The sequence below is a fragment of the Numida meleagris genome, chromosome 2 (genome assembly GCF_002078875.1).
Source record: "Numida meleagris isolate 19003 breed g44 Domestic line chromosome 2, NumMel1.0, whole genome shotgun sequence".
Lineage (NCBI taxonomy): Eukaryota > Metazoa > Chordata > Aves > Galliformes > Numididae > Numida > Numida meleagris.
The window spans coordinates 74,418,696-74,435,234 of NC_034410.1; the positions used below are offsets into that span (position 1 = coordinate 74,418,696).

Below are 16,539 nucleotides of genomic sequence, written 5' to 3' on the forward strand. Positions count from 1 at the left end.
TGGTTGGGTCTTTTGGTTGTTGGTTTTGTTTTTCTGGCATCCTATCGGCTTGAAGAGAAGTCAGGAAAAGGGTAACTCATCAGCACTGATGCATAAAGGGGCATGTTTCTCCAAGAAGCTGCGCTAAACATCCTCTGTTCCACTTTTAGTTCTCCGGAATTAATAATGTTTCCTCTTCATTTCTCAGATTCTGATTCTCCTCAACAAATGTGTAAATGAAAATAATCTTTGAATGTATCTGATTTAAAGCATGTTAGTATGTATGGAAATTTTCACCAACTTCACTCTTGTTTGGAAAATCATCTGTAGGGCATACTTCCACTTTATGATGAAGGCCTGCTTTCTTTAGTTGTGTTTAGGTATGCCAGCACTGCCCCCTTTAGTTTTTCTATTTAAAGAACTTTGAATACTCCTAAGCAGGAACACAGAGCCTCCTACCTACTCCACCAAAGAGCAGCGAAGTCCCACCATAAATTTACTGCTATCTACTTGTGCTGTGTTCTCCACAGGAGTCAGTGGCAAAGCTTAACATTACAGAAACAGTAATGTTAACAGACATGGAGTTAGTGTGCATGTGGTTATCTCATATCAGCTATTGTAACTGAAGTCAGTTCTGTGTAGGTTTTGAATTTGTGGCCCACTACCAAACAAGGTTTATACTCTTTTACTGCCAGTGCCTTTTGCTGAAATCATTAACAGGGGTGAAAGGGGAAAAGCTCTTAATTTTCAGTGTAACAGTTGCCTGGCTTCTAAATTAGACACTCAGGTCTAGAAAAAAACAGCATTAGAAGTCTTTTAAATAAGTATCTATCTCTCTTGAAGCACAAAACCAAGGTAGACACTAAATTCTTCAGACCTCGATTTATACAAATTGCTTGTATGCAGATGGACAAAGATCTGTCAGGACACTGTCAGCTTACTTTTCCAGAAATTTAAATTCATCAGTATATCATTATTTTAGAGTGCACCAGACAGCTCACACCTTACTACTCATCTTCTTAAAAGAATGATATCTATATTTTTTTCAACTGCTTTCCAGACCAAGCTCTTAAAAAAAAAAAAAAATTTTGGAGTGTTCCCATTGATTTTTTTTTTTAAAATCAGTTATGGAAGCCACAGTTGCAAGCATAACTCAAAAGCTTTAAGACAGAACCTGTTTGATATTTTAGTTCAGATGTAAACTTCTAAAACAAGAATTTCAAGTTGTTGCAGGTTCAACAACACTGATTTCATCATCATCCTGTTTCAAAATGGCACTGGAAACCTCTGTAAGAGCAGGTGTGTCTGTTCAAAATCCCCTTTATAGCACTGTTTCTTGGCACATTCTGACTGGAATATTGTAGTGTCTGTCATCTTCAGTTATGAGAGTCACCACAGGCCAGTCTTCCTCAGGATCATTGGGATAAAGTGTGATGAATTCATCAGTGTCATACTTATACAGCCGATACACCTGGATGGTGTACTGCAGAGCATAAGCAAGAAGAAACATTTCCACCTACATTGGAACAAAGCAGAAATAGAGTATGTAAAATTAAATGTGTTCTTTGAAAGATTTCTTATAAGAATACCAATAGCGATCAGATGTTACTTCTAATAAAAAACACGAGTAATAAAATGTGAATGTATACACATGCTCAGTACCTTGATGCTTTAGGCCATCCAAACTTGCTGCACAAACAGCTTGAAGATGCAATGCCCTTAACATGCTCTCTGGTTGCATAGTAAGATTCTGCTCCTTAAGAAATGGCGGTCTGTTCAGAGAACCTCACTTCCCTACTGCCACAAGCAGGTAGGAAAGATGTTCTTTTATACCAGTGTTCATCCCATCAAGTCACCAAACCAGACAAGGACCGGTTTCAGGCGATCTTTCCTCTTTCTGTGGGTACTCTGACTTTCTAACCAATCAACAGCAGATGGAAAGCCCTTACAAAGCCTGTTGATATCAAATAGAGTTGAGAAGACTTTTCCAGCTTTTTCATCGTCTACTACAAGTGACAAGCATACCCTGTTCTAAATAACAATTTACAGCGAGTATCACCAAAATAATTAAGTTTTGTCAGCACAAAAATAAGTAACATCACTTGTTGACCAAACTGGACAGTCACTGTTAATAAAAAAATACTGCAACTTCATCTTTGCAAGAAATCAGCTAATTTAACAGTAGTCTGTTGTATCTGTGCTAGTTACCAGGTATTTTAGCCAATAATCACAAACCAAACATAACATTTCCATGCCTTTAGTGTCTTTCAGCTACACAATTTAACTGCTGTACAATACGGATTTTTTTAAATGGATGTTACCTACAGTCTTTAGAACTATTCATCTCATTACCTGCTAGGTTTTGTTTGGGGGCTTTTATGCAATATGTAAGCTTCTACAAAGTATGAGGCAATGATTATCAGAATTCAGCAAGTATGTGTACTATACATGATCTCTTCATAATTCGTGGTAGATTTTAACAATTAAGACTCAATAATATGATAATTTAATATTAGGACAATTGCTACATTGCTACTATCCAAAGAATTCCAAAGAAAGGTATCCAAATGTTATCAGACACACAAAATTAGTGTTTATACGGAAGATCTTTACAGACCTCTAGTAGAAGTAAGCAGTTCTATTATAATTTTCCCCAATGAAAGACTAGGCTACATTAAGTTCTGACAGGCTAATGAAAACTGGATCATTTTTTAAGCCACAGGAAACTGAGAACTCCAAGCAAAAAAACAAACACTTTAAGAACAATCTCTCCTTACCTGCTCAAGGCCTCCACTGTGACCTATTTGATTCAGGTGATTATGCATTAACTGACAAGGGTTGCTAGATGTATCACGAGCAAACAGTAGCCATGAGAAAACGGGAACTCTCCTTCCATTTTTTTCATCGTTGTATAACTCAATGGCTGTGTTAAGCATCAAGAATTTCAGAGCTTCATACAGACTGTACTCCTCCTCTTCATTCTTAAACAATTTATCGCAAGCTTCTTGTTTCTCAGCAGGACCTTTGATGTCGCTTATACACTTCCACTGTTAAACAAAAACAACAATAGCCATCACTGTGCAGGAGCTGCAAAAAGCCGCCTGTGAATTGTTAGATGTTCAGCGCAGGTACTCAGAATTTGACTTGTGAAAGGCTTTGCACATTCTTAGAAACACTACAGTATACCTGCAGCTGTTGCTCTGCTAAGGTCAAGCTCGGTTAGTCTGACTTTGCTTTAGTTGGTTCTCAGCAAAACCAAAATAGGGGGATGCTGGAAATTGTTACAAGGTGACAAAACACACTGTCAGAGGAGAAAGGCAACAGGCTCTTTGTTCCCTATGTCCTTCACATTATTCACATTTCAGTTATTCAAAATGTATATCTGTGTTGGGCTTATTTGGCAACATTTTGGTAGCGGGGGGGTAGGCAGCATGGGTGGCCTCTGATTCCAGTTTCTGGGGAGCAGGGGAAGGGGGAAATACAGCTAAGGAGCTGTGTATTTCTTAGGAAACCATTGCGTCCTGTTTTAATTCTAGGTTAACACACAAATATGAACAAAAACTACTCCTTTGAAATTACTTTAGTGTTATTCTGTGGGTTTTTTTCTTCCCCTGAGTTGTTCAAAGCAGCAACAAGATTTATTGGTAATATACGTCACTTCTTCATATGCATACAAAAAATAACAGATGGAAAATGTTACTCTATTACATTTGTTTCTTTGCTGAAACTTAGTTTTCTGCACAGGTGCATGCATATTAATTCCAGCACCGGGACAAAGCAAGCAGTGGAAGACCAGTTTTTCCTTGACTTTTTGCAGTATACATACTTAAGTGTTTTGCTTCACTAGTGTCAGCATCCTTAGGCAAAACTATTTGTCATTTTTCTCATTTGACAAGAACACACACTTGTCTAACCTTCTTCCTTAGTAGCATTAGATCTTCTTTTATTTCATCACTTATTTCTCCCATCTTCCTGCTTGGTTTCTGTTTCAGCTGCCACTGCTTGATCCAGTCATATTTGCTTACCAAGTTCTCAGGAAGCTGGAAGTTAACAGAAGAAGAAAAGGCAGCTGAAGCAACAAATCTTGAAAGGAAGAACTAAATGTTACTATTATATTTTAATTGTTATTGTTCATCTTACCATGATTCCTCATGTTTTTCCGAACATGTCATACTATGACCCTAACTGAACACAACTGGCCAGGTAATACTTGCTGGCTCACAGTCCGAGTACTGGTCTATGACTACCCCGATATAATGCAAGAGAAGAAGCAGCTTAAGTTGCTCAAGATTTGTTTTTAAAGTCCAGCAGCAGACAGCAGTGACTGTGACTGAAAGTTGCCCCGAACCAACAGAAGCAACAATGAAAGACGCCACATCCACCAGACAAACCACAGTTCTTGGTGAAGCTCTAACAGCTTAGTCCAGAACACAAAAACTGCATTTCCTTTTCAAGGAACACAGCTCCCTGAACTATGGGACAAGGTTTCTTACAGAAAAGAATACAACCTGAAGATTAGTTGATGCAAAAGATGACACTCTAGCATAAGGCCTGCCTTTTCTACTGCTCATGGGCTGCTGCTACGTCTGCTCATTGAAGAGCTTTTACACTCCTCTTGAAGGACATACCAGCAGTTGTATGTGCAGTTTTGGGCTCTCATTTATTAATCCATTTCACCACTAGAACTTGTGCAATAATTTGTGCTTCGTATTAAGTTAACCATTTGGCTAGAGCAGCAGACGTACCATCAGCCATAACTAACCAGTTCCCATTTTACGAGGACTCCAAATTAGCACTATTTTCTCTTAATTGGCAACCAAGTATTCAATATCAGATATACACAGCTTTTCCCTCCTCAGCATGCTATGCTAATCTGATATTTGGAACTAAACAATCAAAGATTATATGATAGTAACTCCTATGGCCAGAGATATGAATATGCATGTACTCACCACCATAAATTTTTTAAAAACTTAAAAGTTTTGCTTTATTGCTTTATTGCCAGCCCTCACCAAACACTTCTCTCTTACAAGCCTTTTGCTATTGCCTTCGATCCATTAACAGTGTATCATCTTAATGTGTTCACACTGAACTGTCAAAGTTCTTCTTCCACACAAGAAAATGTTCAGAATATTTTTCTTCTATTCTTAGTAAGTCACTGCTTATCCACCAGTGCTCCATAAGGTCTATTCTTCATGGCAGGCTGGAGTTGCCCAAACACTTATTTTAAGTAACATTTAAGACACAGGTAAAGCAAACATTCTGAGAAGTCTGCAGCATCCCATTTCTTAGTCTGATTTCTAGAGAGAATATTTATGGCACATGAAAATACAAGTTATAATTTTGGAAAGCTGTTTTTCTTTTTTTCCCCCCCCCCGTGTGTATTGATTTAGTTCTCTATAATGTTGTTACTACCAGGCGTCTTGTGAGAAATCTTTTACTACCATATTACACGTACTAAGAAGAAACCAAGAGGGCAAGCCACATTACAGTCAGTATACTAACATTTATACATTATAAACTAGGAACTACAGAGACGTAGATTCAACTCCAAGTTGGAGCTATCGCTGTAAATCTACAATGCAACACAACACTACTGCTTCTCAATTTAAGGAATACTGATGTGTGAGCATGTAACAGAGAGACCACAAGATCACCCAATACATTACAGCCAACACCTACTGTCAGAAGACCTACTTGACACATACCATAGTAAAATCCTCACTCTGCATCCAGCTCGGTAACTGAGTAGCTTGACTTAGTGCCTGGAACAGAGTTGCTCTGAGAGCACAGTAGTTATCACCTCGTACTTGCCTTATTGACGCAAACTTCTGTGCAACTGCTTCATATCCCTAGCAAAATAAAAAATCCAAATAACACAAAAGCATTAATAAAACATTTCAAGGGGATATTTCAAGGCACCGGTATCATAAAGGAATTGGAACATCAGCAAATGATAAAGCTATCAAAAAAAAAAGAAAAAGATTTGATCAACTAAATGTTTTGGAAGTTCATATGACTTTATGTCACAAATTTTGCTTTTTAAAAAAACAACTTCCACAGTTCTGCTAAATAACAAACACGAAACCAATGAAACTGAAGTAGGTAACTGGCTGTGGCATTTATTTGACTACACAGCAGAAATGTCTTTGATATGTGGGTAGCTAGCTCACTTAGGTTTCAAACAATACCCAAACACACAAGAATATAAACCTAAAAATACAGCATGATTACAACAAGAAGTTTCAGCAATAGTTTATGCCATTTACCCAACACTTGTCACATGCCGCTTGTTTTTGCCTCAGGGGAAAATCTGCGTCTGATCACATCTGTCCCCTCCCTGCTGTTTCCATACGTACACTTGTAACAGAAGAACCAATGCTGAAACAAAGCTTCTAAAGCTTAGTATGTATTTTCAGCTCATCTAACAAGATCCAAACCTCTGTATCTGTATTCTCACTAACCTCTTGATTTACACAAAGTGCTTTAGGTTTGTTCACGCGTACCACTATTTTTTTTCCCAACGCAATTTCAAATAAAGAAAAGAACAGCCAAACCAATCTCCTGCTTCACTTTCTTCTGCTGTAGCTCACGATTAATACAAGAAAACTTGTCAAAAACTTTCAGAAAATAAGTATCAGGAAAAAAAATAGAACCAAAACAAAACTGATCCTACCCAATAAAGCTCTCCATCTTAAAAATTGAGTGATTCACCTACTTCAGTTAACTTTCTTCTAAAAAAACAACAACAACAACAGCAACAACAAAAACAACTTTGGCCATCTGCTCTGCCATTTCAATAGCCCTTAGGATTACTATTTTATGGAAGTAAACCAAATTGAAAACAGTAATGAAAGAGTATTAAACTAAAATCCTAGACTGTCACAAGTAGCCTTACTGAATGAGTATGAGCAAAACCATCATCCGGTTACCAGCCACTCTGAAGACTCAACACTGAAAAATATTGCTATTACCTTTCCTGTTTTAAAGATCCTTTGTGTAGAAAGCCATCTATGAAACACAGAAATAAAAACAAAAAGCCCAATGAAGTCGGAAAATAGAATGCATACCTTTCTCATCCTTTTTGCTGCTGGTGTATTTCCTCTCCATTCTTTTTTGCAATACTCCAGGATGTCCATTTCAGATGCAACACTTAATTTATATTCTGTCAATATAGAATTTGCAACATTACACTGAGATGAACTGTGAAACAGAACAGCAGAGAAAAAACGTTATAACTTGCACTTCTAAATACACACTATCACATTAAAGTCACTTCGGTGCCAAAAGAGACTGGCATATATAGCTACTACAGAGCTATTAGTATTGGTGGGGGAGGAACTATATGCTTTGAAAATGGCAAATGAACAAAAATAATGGCTTAATTCAACAAAATAGAGAACACTCTTCTCCTGCCTTCTAAAAAATACTAACTGGCAAAGAGCAGAAATTAGTAAGGTACTCTGATTTTTCTGCTAAGAAAAACGTTCAGTGGGAATTTCTCTTCTTCATTCAGCAGCCAAACCGTAGAGAAAGAAGACAGTACATCCTTGTAAATAAGCCAGAAAGAAAAAATAAATTACAGTTCTCTCTTAGAATTCCAACAGCCTTCATTTCAAAACAAATAGGAATTAAGATCATCAAGGGAGCTCAACAACAGATGTTTGCCTAAGGACTATAAATTAGTCATTCTCAAGCACAAGAGTCAGCATGTAGGCTATATCACTGCTTTCCAAAGGATTCACATTCTCTCATAAAATATCTACAGAAGCACAAGAAAAAAATATGCTAAGAGCAACTAGCTTCACATAAAAATGGTTCATTTGTGCATTAAAAGTACACAGTGTACTGTCATGACACTGTGCAGAGGCATCTGTGCACAAAAATCCCTGGAAATGGAGGTGTGAAATCACTGCAAGTTTGCGCTACAATTAGTTGTAATACTGTCTCTGAAATACCACAAAGTTCAAACATACCTGAAGAGCCTGTCTTGCAAACGGGTAGCACTTTCTCTCTCTCTTCTGCATTACAACAAACATCCTCCTCACTACATCGCACATCATGGAACAGGACAAATTACAGTCATTAATCTTTTCTGCTGTTTACCATCACAGGCAAGAACTTGAGGCTTTCTCCAACTTCTACTGCATCTTCATTTGATTTCCACCTTACATGTTTTCATTAAACACTTCTCTATGGCACCAACATAGCCATGAAACAGCCTAGACTTCTCTTTTGCCAGCTGTACAAGGACTAAAGAGCACTGAAGTCTCTATATTTGTAATTTTGAGAGGACAGATTCGTAAAAGATAAAAGCCACAATGCCTTGTCATATATATATATATATTTATATATGTATAAATATATATAAATACATATAAATATACCACGTCTGTGCACACAACTAAAAAAGCATTACTCACCAGAGCTTTATACCTATATTCCACTGGGGCTGAGCAACAACCAGTGATCCTGCCTCATCTTATATGACTGAAAGAGGACAAGCAGTGAGGGAAACTGCAAGGAAGGGTTTAGTGCAGCCAGGTGGTAAATAAATTAATCTACATCCAGATCAGCTTTCTTAAGAAGAAACAAGAAGTAACATTCCTAATCCATTTGCATATATTTCCCTTGAGAACAAGAAAAATGTTTAATATAAAGTCAAATGCAGGCTAATACTGGGAAACTGCCCTCTATAGTGCAGTTGAACAAAACTACAGTTCAGTTGTTACTCAAGTTTCAAGCAGGTGCTTGAGATTTGATTTCTAACAATACTAAAGAATGAATTAAAAAGAGAAGCAAACAATGTGGTAGATACTAAGCACAGTTCTACATAAGAGAACACTACCTGCTGAGATGTTTCAGAGATGCATATCCCATGTCCTTACCCTAATTACTGTGAGGCATTGGACAAATCTTGATTTCCACACCTAATGTTATTTTGCACCAGAAATTAAGGTCCATCAAGGTTTGTGAAGAATTTCAAGAATATCTACCTTGAAGAATATATACTTTGAAAACACTGTGATAAAATAAGAACTTGGTACCCAACAACAAGAGTGATCTCTCGCCTAGTTTATATACAGTGAAAGCACCTCTTTCTATAGGAAAAACTTTCTACATTAAAAAAATAAATCCTCACCTGTCCACAGATGTCTCCATTGCTGAAGGACTATCAGACACAGGCAGATATATTTCACAATCTCTAAGATCATCATCATGTGTTGCAAGTGATTTAATCCTATTTCTCCCCTCAGGTCCCCCAGTACTTCTGTATACGTATTCTTCTCCCATCTCCTCTGTAGGTTCCTCTTTCTGCTCAGTAACCGTGTTTGCTGAACCAAGTTCATCAGAAGGAACACTGGCTTTCTTTCCATGCTCCATCACCTGTATCGCAGTCCTTACTTTTTTCTGCATCTGTGCTGCACCCGCAGGAAAGCTGAGCGGTTCTCTCATCCACCCCTGAGGGCTATCCTGGCTTTGAAGAATGCAGACATATGTGACTCTCTCTCACGGAAGCACAAAAGCACATTTTTAAGAAAGGCATAGTACTTCAATAGTCATATGTTCCGGGCATTTAGAGGTTACTTTAATGATCCAAAAGCAGGAACAAAACCCAGAAGTGCTTGGTGAGGTAACACAGCAGCCCAGCTGTTCTCAAACTCACTCCTTGCGGGGAGGGTCTCAGCCCCAGTTCTCTGCCAGTTCTCAAGCACTGCTTGCGCGAGAACTGCTCTGACTACACACTTGCTTCCCTCAGGGGCACTGTCAGTTAGAAACCCGAGGATTCCCCAGAAACCGCAACGAAATAAGTTTCGCTCCCGCATGAGTGGTTTCTCTACAGACTCACGCGGTGCTCAGTGAAACTCCGCGTTGCACCAAGGTTATTGCTTAACACCAGAGCTTCCGTCTCTCCAATTGCGGAGCCCATATCCACCACACACTTAACAAGACGCACAGCACGTTGCCACCCCCAGCTTAACAACCCACACGTGCCACAACGCTTCCCCAGACGTCACCGAGCTCTCCCGCCCGAGCCCCTCTGCGTAGCACGCCGTGCCGCTGCCTCAGCAGCGCATCTCGCTCCCCGTGCCGCAGCACCCGACCCGACGCCGCAGCCCCTCACCTGCCCGGCACTCCCCGCCCCGCTCCACCACGGGCCCGCAGCCGTTCTGCCCCCATGCCGCCGTTCATCCCCGCGGGCCGGCGGCCATGCGCCGCCAGCGCCCTCCGAGCCGGAAGGACCCGCGCTCCCTCCCCCGCTCTTTCCCCTCGTTCCACGCAGGCGGCACCAATGGCCTGGGCGGGCCGGGTGCTTAGCGTCACATGGAATGAAAGGAAAAATGTCAATACCCCAGCGCACCAAAAGGGAACATGCGTGCTGGTTTGGATACGTTGAACCAATGGGAAACAATGAAGTGGTACAGTGATGTTACTTGTGAACTCTGCGTACAAACTGACGTCAGTGTCACGCTGTGGATATTTAAAGGTGTGCTAGCTTTGTGGAATTACCACCTATCATGTGCAAAATTAAATAGCTCTGTGTGTGAAGTTGGCTCATTGCACCGTGGATGTAAGAACCCATCTGTGGGACAGCTATGTCACATACTGGAGAGGGCCTTTTGTGCAGGCATCTGTGAGACCCCTGACAGATTCAGCAAAGCTTTTCCTGCAACCAAGGGGATAAGAGAAGAAGAAATCACAGAATCACAGAACAGTTTGGGTTGGAAGGGACCTCAAAGCCCACCCAGCCCCAACCCCTGCCGTGGGCAGGGCTGCCGCTCACCAGCTCAGGCTGCCCAGGGCCCCATCCAACCTGGCCTTGAGCGCCTCCAGGGATGGGGCACTTACAGCTTCTCAGGGCAGCCTGTGCCATGGCCTCACTGCCCTCTCAGTGAAAAGTTTCCTCCTGATGTCGAATCCAAATCTCTTTTCATTTAAACCCCCCCTGTCCTATCACTATCCATCAGTGTAAAAAGTTGATTTCCCTCCTGCTTACAGATTCCCTTTATGTACTGGAAGGCCAAATTACAAACTACATATGCTAGTCACAGGCTTCAGGTACTGGTAGAATGGCAGAATATATGGAATAAAACATTAATGAGCAAGAGTTTTCTGCTCCAGAAATAATACTGCCCATGAGTCACATACCTTTGTTAAAATCCAAGCAGGAATACCTAAGTAGAGAGCAAATTATAAACCTTTCAAAGTTACGTGTTACTCAGAGCTGCATACACCCAATACTTCAAAAACAAGAGAACAGTAAAGAGTAGGAAAGGCATATTCTGGAAGAAGAAGTCCACTTAAGTGAGCATTTTGGAGGGAGTTAACTTTTCAGTCAGGCCTGAAAGTGTGACAGAAAAAGATATATTCATCTGCTTTGAAGAATTTATTTTCCTTTGTAAGATTATGCTGTCTCTGAAAAATACAAGGAATGCTTAGACTGGAAAAAAATAACATCAAACATCCTCACAGGAAAACAACTTGATGTAGTATGCTTTTAAAAAATCATTTAGAGTAGCAAACAGTATAGGAAGAATGTTTTATAGTTAAAGTGAGGTAGTAAGACCTACAGAAAGACAAAATGGCAGTGGTAAGTGATCTCCAATGTTACACATTTTTAAGTCTAATAAACTGACGGGCATTCCATCCCAACCATTTTTTTTTGTTTGTTTCTTTTATTCTTGTGACACAAGGATGTACCATGAATTGGGGAGAGGGAGAGGCGGAAGGGAGGGGAAATACAACTTTAATATTTTTGTATTACAGCTCTTCTTTTCCTGGCTTAAATCTGCACAGGTTTGCTCTTGACAATATCTCCTTTGAAAAACACCTTTCACTGAAAAACTGCTGGTCTCAAAATGCATTATTATTTCAGATTGGCCATTTCAGACTTACTTCTCTTCCAAGCACACAGCTTCCTCCAGTGTTTTCCATTTTGCATTGACATTTGAAAAGAACGTTAGTCATAATTACTTTAATTTAGAGCTTGAGTCATACATAATGACTTATATGCACTGATAAAGCTGTGTTTTCCAGCAGAAGAGTTATCTTTTGTAAAGTCTTCGGGACAGAGATAACGTCTTGCTCTTAGTTATTGACAACTCATAAATATGTGTGTACAAATTACAAAAATACTGAAATTGCAGGTGCTAAGAAGAATCTCCGTAGGATTCTGTTGAATTTCTGAAGTTAATTAGAAAGCCTAATGCTGACATATTCGGAAAATACATACATATAAATGTATTAAGATCAAGCAAGATAAATATGTCTGTAGAAAATAAAAAGGAGCAGCTGTTTACTTTTGTTGACGATATAAAAAATAATTACATTACTCTTCAAGTTTTGTTTGTTTGGTCGATAGATCTTTTAGAATGAGGCTTGAGCAGAATTTAGATGTATAAGGCAAAGAGCTTTGGGTTCCCAAACCACCTAAAATTCGTTATATTTTCAGACTTCCATCTGCAAAGTAAGTACACAATTAAGCCTCACCAAAATCTATAATAAATCTGACAGCTTTGTCTGTTTTCCTGACTTTGATGTATGAATAGCTCAGACAATCACACTCTCAAATCCAGCTCTTTTGTTACCATAACTTCAAATGGGAAAGCTATGTAGCTCCTGTGCCTATGCCAGTTTTTTTTTTTTTAAACAGGAGTGCGGAGATTTGGCCTCTTGACTGAAAATAAAATTGAGATCTAAATTTTCAACCCCAGAGTATCCAAGTAAGACAATAAGTGTCCTGTAACAGTTTTGAAATATGGTGCACAACTATTCAGCTTCATCATTACTAAGAACGTTTATCCCAACATATGTTTAAAAAAAGGTCACACAAAAGGCAAAAAATGAATTAGTAGATACCAAGCAGAAGAGAATATACTAGTTTAACACACTTTTTCTCCGAAGTGTTTATAATTCTTTATTTTTCCCTGGGCTCAGACTGAAAAGGGGTTACAAAGCACTCAGTGAAATTGCAGCAGAAGATCATATTTTGGACTCTGACTTCCTCAACTATGACAGTTTCACATAAAAAAAAAAAAAAAAAAAAAAAGGAAATGGAGACCTGAATGCAAAACTCTAGCAGTTTCATGAGACAGCAATTCAAGAAAAATAAACATGTAGCTTACTCCATCTTCTCCACCCCAAGTATCAGATATGCTTTTCCTTTATTGTTTGCTTGAAATTTCATTGTGCTTGTACAGCTTGAACCAGTGATTGAGCACCTGGTGGGAAGGCAGGGCCAGCCCAGGGGAGCTCAGGTGCATGCAATGTGCCTGAGTGACCAGAAGGGGTGGAGCCAGGATCCACCCCTTCCCAGACCTCATTTAAGGGTTGGCAGTGGAGGCAAGGGTGTCTTACTGGTCATCCCTGTTTATCTGAGGTCTTCTGAATGTAAATAAATTTTCTTCCTTTGTTTCTGTGTCTATAGCTGCTGTGTTTGGGCTTGTCCTCCTTTGCTGCAGACAAAGACTTTGCCACCCCACTGCTATTGCTCTACTTTCCTTCACATTACATTGCATTACACTTGGTGAGCCAGACGGATTCTTGTTTATGATGGATTACCTTACAGTAATATGTGTTGGATGGTCCCTTGGGCCACTAATACACCAAAAGAGGAACTCCCAGGGTTCCCCATGGCTAAGTGCCTCACAGATTATTGAAGAATGGGGACTTATAAGGGACAGTGGTCCCACTATTAAATCCCCTTCAAAAATGTCTGGCTTCTTGAATAAATTAGGACAAAGCTTTTTGACAACTGAGGAAAGAGTAGCAGCAGCTGCATCTGCTGTGGCATGGCTCCTGCTACTCACTAGGATCATAAGACCTGCTCGTAGTCCGTATAATTCCCCCATATGGCCAGTATGAAAGTCAGATGGCACATGGAGCATGACAATGGATTACAGAGAATTAAATAATGTCACACTGCCCATTCATGCAGCCATACCCAATATTGCCTCCCTGATGGACACACTGAGTAGGGAGATAGAGACCTACCATTGTGTCCTAGACTTGGCAAATGCCTTCTTCAGTATTCCCATTCATGAAGAATCACAAGACCAGTTTGCATTTACTTGGGCAGGCAGGCAGTGGACATTTCAGATCCTGCCACAAGGGTGCATGTATTCACCAACATATTGTCATAACTTAGTAGTGTGTGATCTAGCAGATTGGAATAACCCTAATGAAATCAAACTGTACCTCTATACTGGTGATTTTGTATTGACATCGGACTCACTGGAGGCATTAGGAAGGGCAGTAGATTCATTGACTACTAACTTACAAGAGAAAGGGTAGGCTATAAACCCACAGAAGGTGCAAGGGCCAGGCCTGTCCGTTAAATTTCTGGATGTAGTTTGGTCAGGAAAGTCCAAAGTGCTACCCAGTGCAATAATAGACAAGGTTCGGGCATTCCCAGTCGCTACCGCATCAAGGCAGCTGCAAGAATTTTTGAGTGTATGGGATATGTTCTTTGATACCCCACTTAGCGCAGCTGCTGAGGCCTTCATACCAACTCACAAAGAAAGCCCAAAAACTGGACTGGGGGAGAACAGAACAAGAGGCCTTCCAGCAGGCAAAACTAGCTGTTAAACAGGCCCAGGTGCTGGGTAATTTGATCCAGCCCTTCCAGCTGAACTAGATATCCATGTTACTCAGAATGGGTTTGGCTGAGGCATGTGGCAGTGCCAAAATTCTGTTTGATCCTCAGTTGAGTTCTGGTCTCAGTCAAAGAACTCTCAGAGTATGCAGCCTTCATCAGAAAATTTCATTAGTATCAAAAATCAAGAAATGGTGTAGCTTTTATTACAGTACTCAAACTCGTGGGTCCCCTTTATTGCTTTCTTTAAAAAAAAAAGTGGTATTTACTCAGATGGGTTTTTTTCAGTTCACAAATCAAATGAACTAGATCCATTCATTTGAAACAAATCCGTCTCAGCTGATGTTATTAAGTCTACCTAATGAACAAGCATTTGGAGTTGCATAGATGCAGCTGCCCTTGCAAATACCTAATGGAAACAGTGGATGTATTTTCGCTTGTTCTGCAGCTACTCTCCTGCTGGCCATCTCCCCAGACTCACACTTGATGATGCTAGCTCCTGTCCTGAGCATTTGGTTCTCACTCCCTGACAAGACATAGCTGTCCACTTCTGGCTAGAGCTTGCACCATCCTTCCTCAACAAGGAGGACCAGAGCTATTGAAGCCCATGTTCCTTACCCCTCTGGCTCCATGGATGGCACAAGGCTATTTCTTATCAGAATGCAGCTGGCAGTGTACACCTGGATTCCATAAGAAGCAGGCTTTAAGTCTCAGCCACAGAATAAACTTGTTACTATAGTATTGTTCTTAAATCTTCTCAATACCTATGGAAAATTTTCAGTTAAAAATTTCATTAGAAGAGGAATGAACTGATAAGATATGCTGAACTGAAATGAGGATCCCTAAAAGAAAGACTACTTTTTTTAATAATACAGTTAAGCAGTCCACTTCCTTCTATGTAAAGGATAAATGAGGAATAGTGCAGAAAGAGGTGCAGCATGAACACAGGGAAGCACATTTTACAGTAAGCAACAGTGACATCAACAACCAAACTCAGCTAATAGAACAGACATTGCAATAGCAAAAGAAAAAAGTCAGAATAGGAACTCTTGGTGCTGAATTCTTTCCAAGCCATCTCTACAGGGTTGGAAAGAGAAAGGAAAAGAAGACATGTTTAATGTTTAGCATTACTAAAAGAGACAAGAGGCCCAACAGGGAAATTGATGAAGAAAGAATTTGAATCTTTTTCCTCACATGCCTTCATATACCTCTTAAAAGCTAGTAATTTCTCCAAAGTTCCGACAGATTAACTTTATTCTTTGTTTAACAATTTTTGAGGTTATTGATCTCTTTACTGGAGATACCATGTGGAGAGCAATGTGCATTTAGATTATAAATAACTTGGCATCATTGTAAAAAGGCAATAACCTATATTTAATCTCTCTCAGATACCTTCCTTTATTAGGAGATGTAACTGCAGTGCCTGCTTCAATACAAGAAAACTCAAAAATATATACAGTCGATTTCTTACTTGATAGTAGAATAGTTTGCTTTTAAAAGATTATTTAACAAACTATAGCAACTAGCTGATGGCTTTGGTCTCCAGATGGCTGATGGCATCTCTCCCACCTGGATTAATAACACCTACTTTCACATTTCTTAGTCAAGCCAGCTAAACAGTTTCACATCACATTCAAACAAAGTGTGTAATTCTCACATTGCTGAGTATAAAAAGGAGGCTTTTTTGTTTTTAGCTTGTTTCTTCTATGCTTTTGCTTCTGAGTAGTCTTTCAACTTCTTCCATTGTTGACAGAATCAATCTAATATGAAGCCAATTTGTGCATTTTGTTCACCATCACCCTGATATGGGTCAAGGTTATTACCAAACATTACTAATCATAGTATTCCAACCCACTTACACGTGTGTGTGCCTCTGAAGACACACATTTTTAGGTTAAGGTCAAATATTCCACTAGTTCGTTTGTTGTTGTTCTCTTCTTAATGTTTTAATAATGTATATAACA

At 39.6% G+C, this 16,539-nt stretch overlaps 1 protein-coding gene across 1 annotated transcript; it reads right to left on the reverse strand.

Annotated features, from left to right (window-relative positions):
- On the reverse strand, positions 847 to 10,324 carry OTULIN (OTU deubiquitinase with linear linkage specificity). Its single transcript, XM_021387928.1, has 8 exons — positions 10,106 to 10,324; positions 9,122 to 9,457; positions 7,956 to 8,026; positions 7,050 to 7,144; positions 5,688 to 5,831; positions 3,894 to 4,019; positions 2,757 to 3,026; positions 847 to 1,495 (listed from the first exon to the last, which is right to left on the reverse strand). Exons 1-8 carry the CDS (start codon positions 10,171 to 10,173, stop codon positions 1,301 to 1,303), a joined length of 1,305 nt encoding a protein of 434 aa, XP_021243603.1. The 5' UTR covers positions 10,174 to 10,324; the 3' UTR covers positions 847 to 1,300.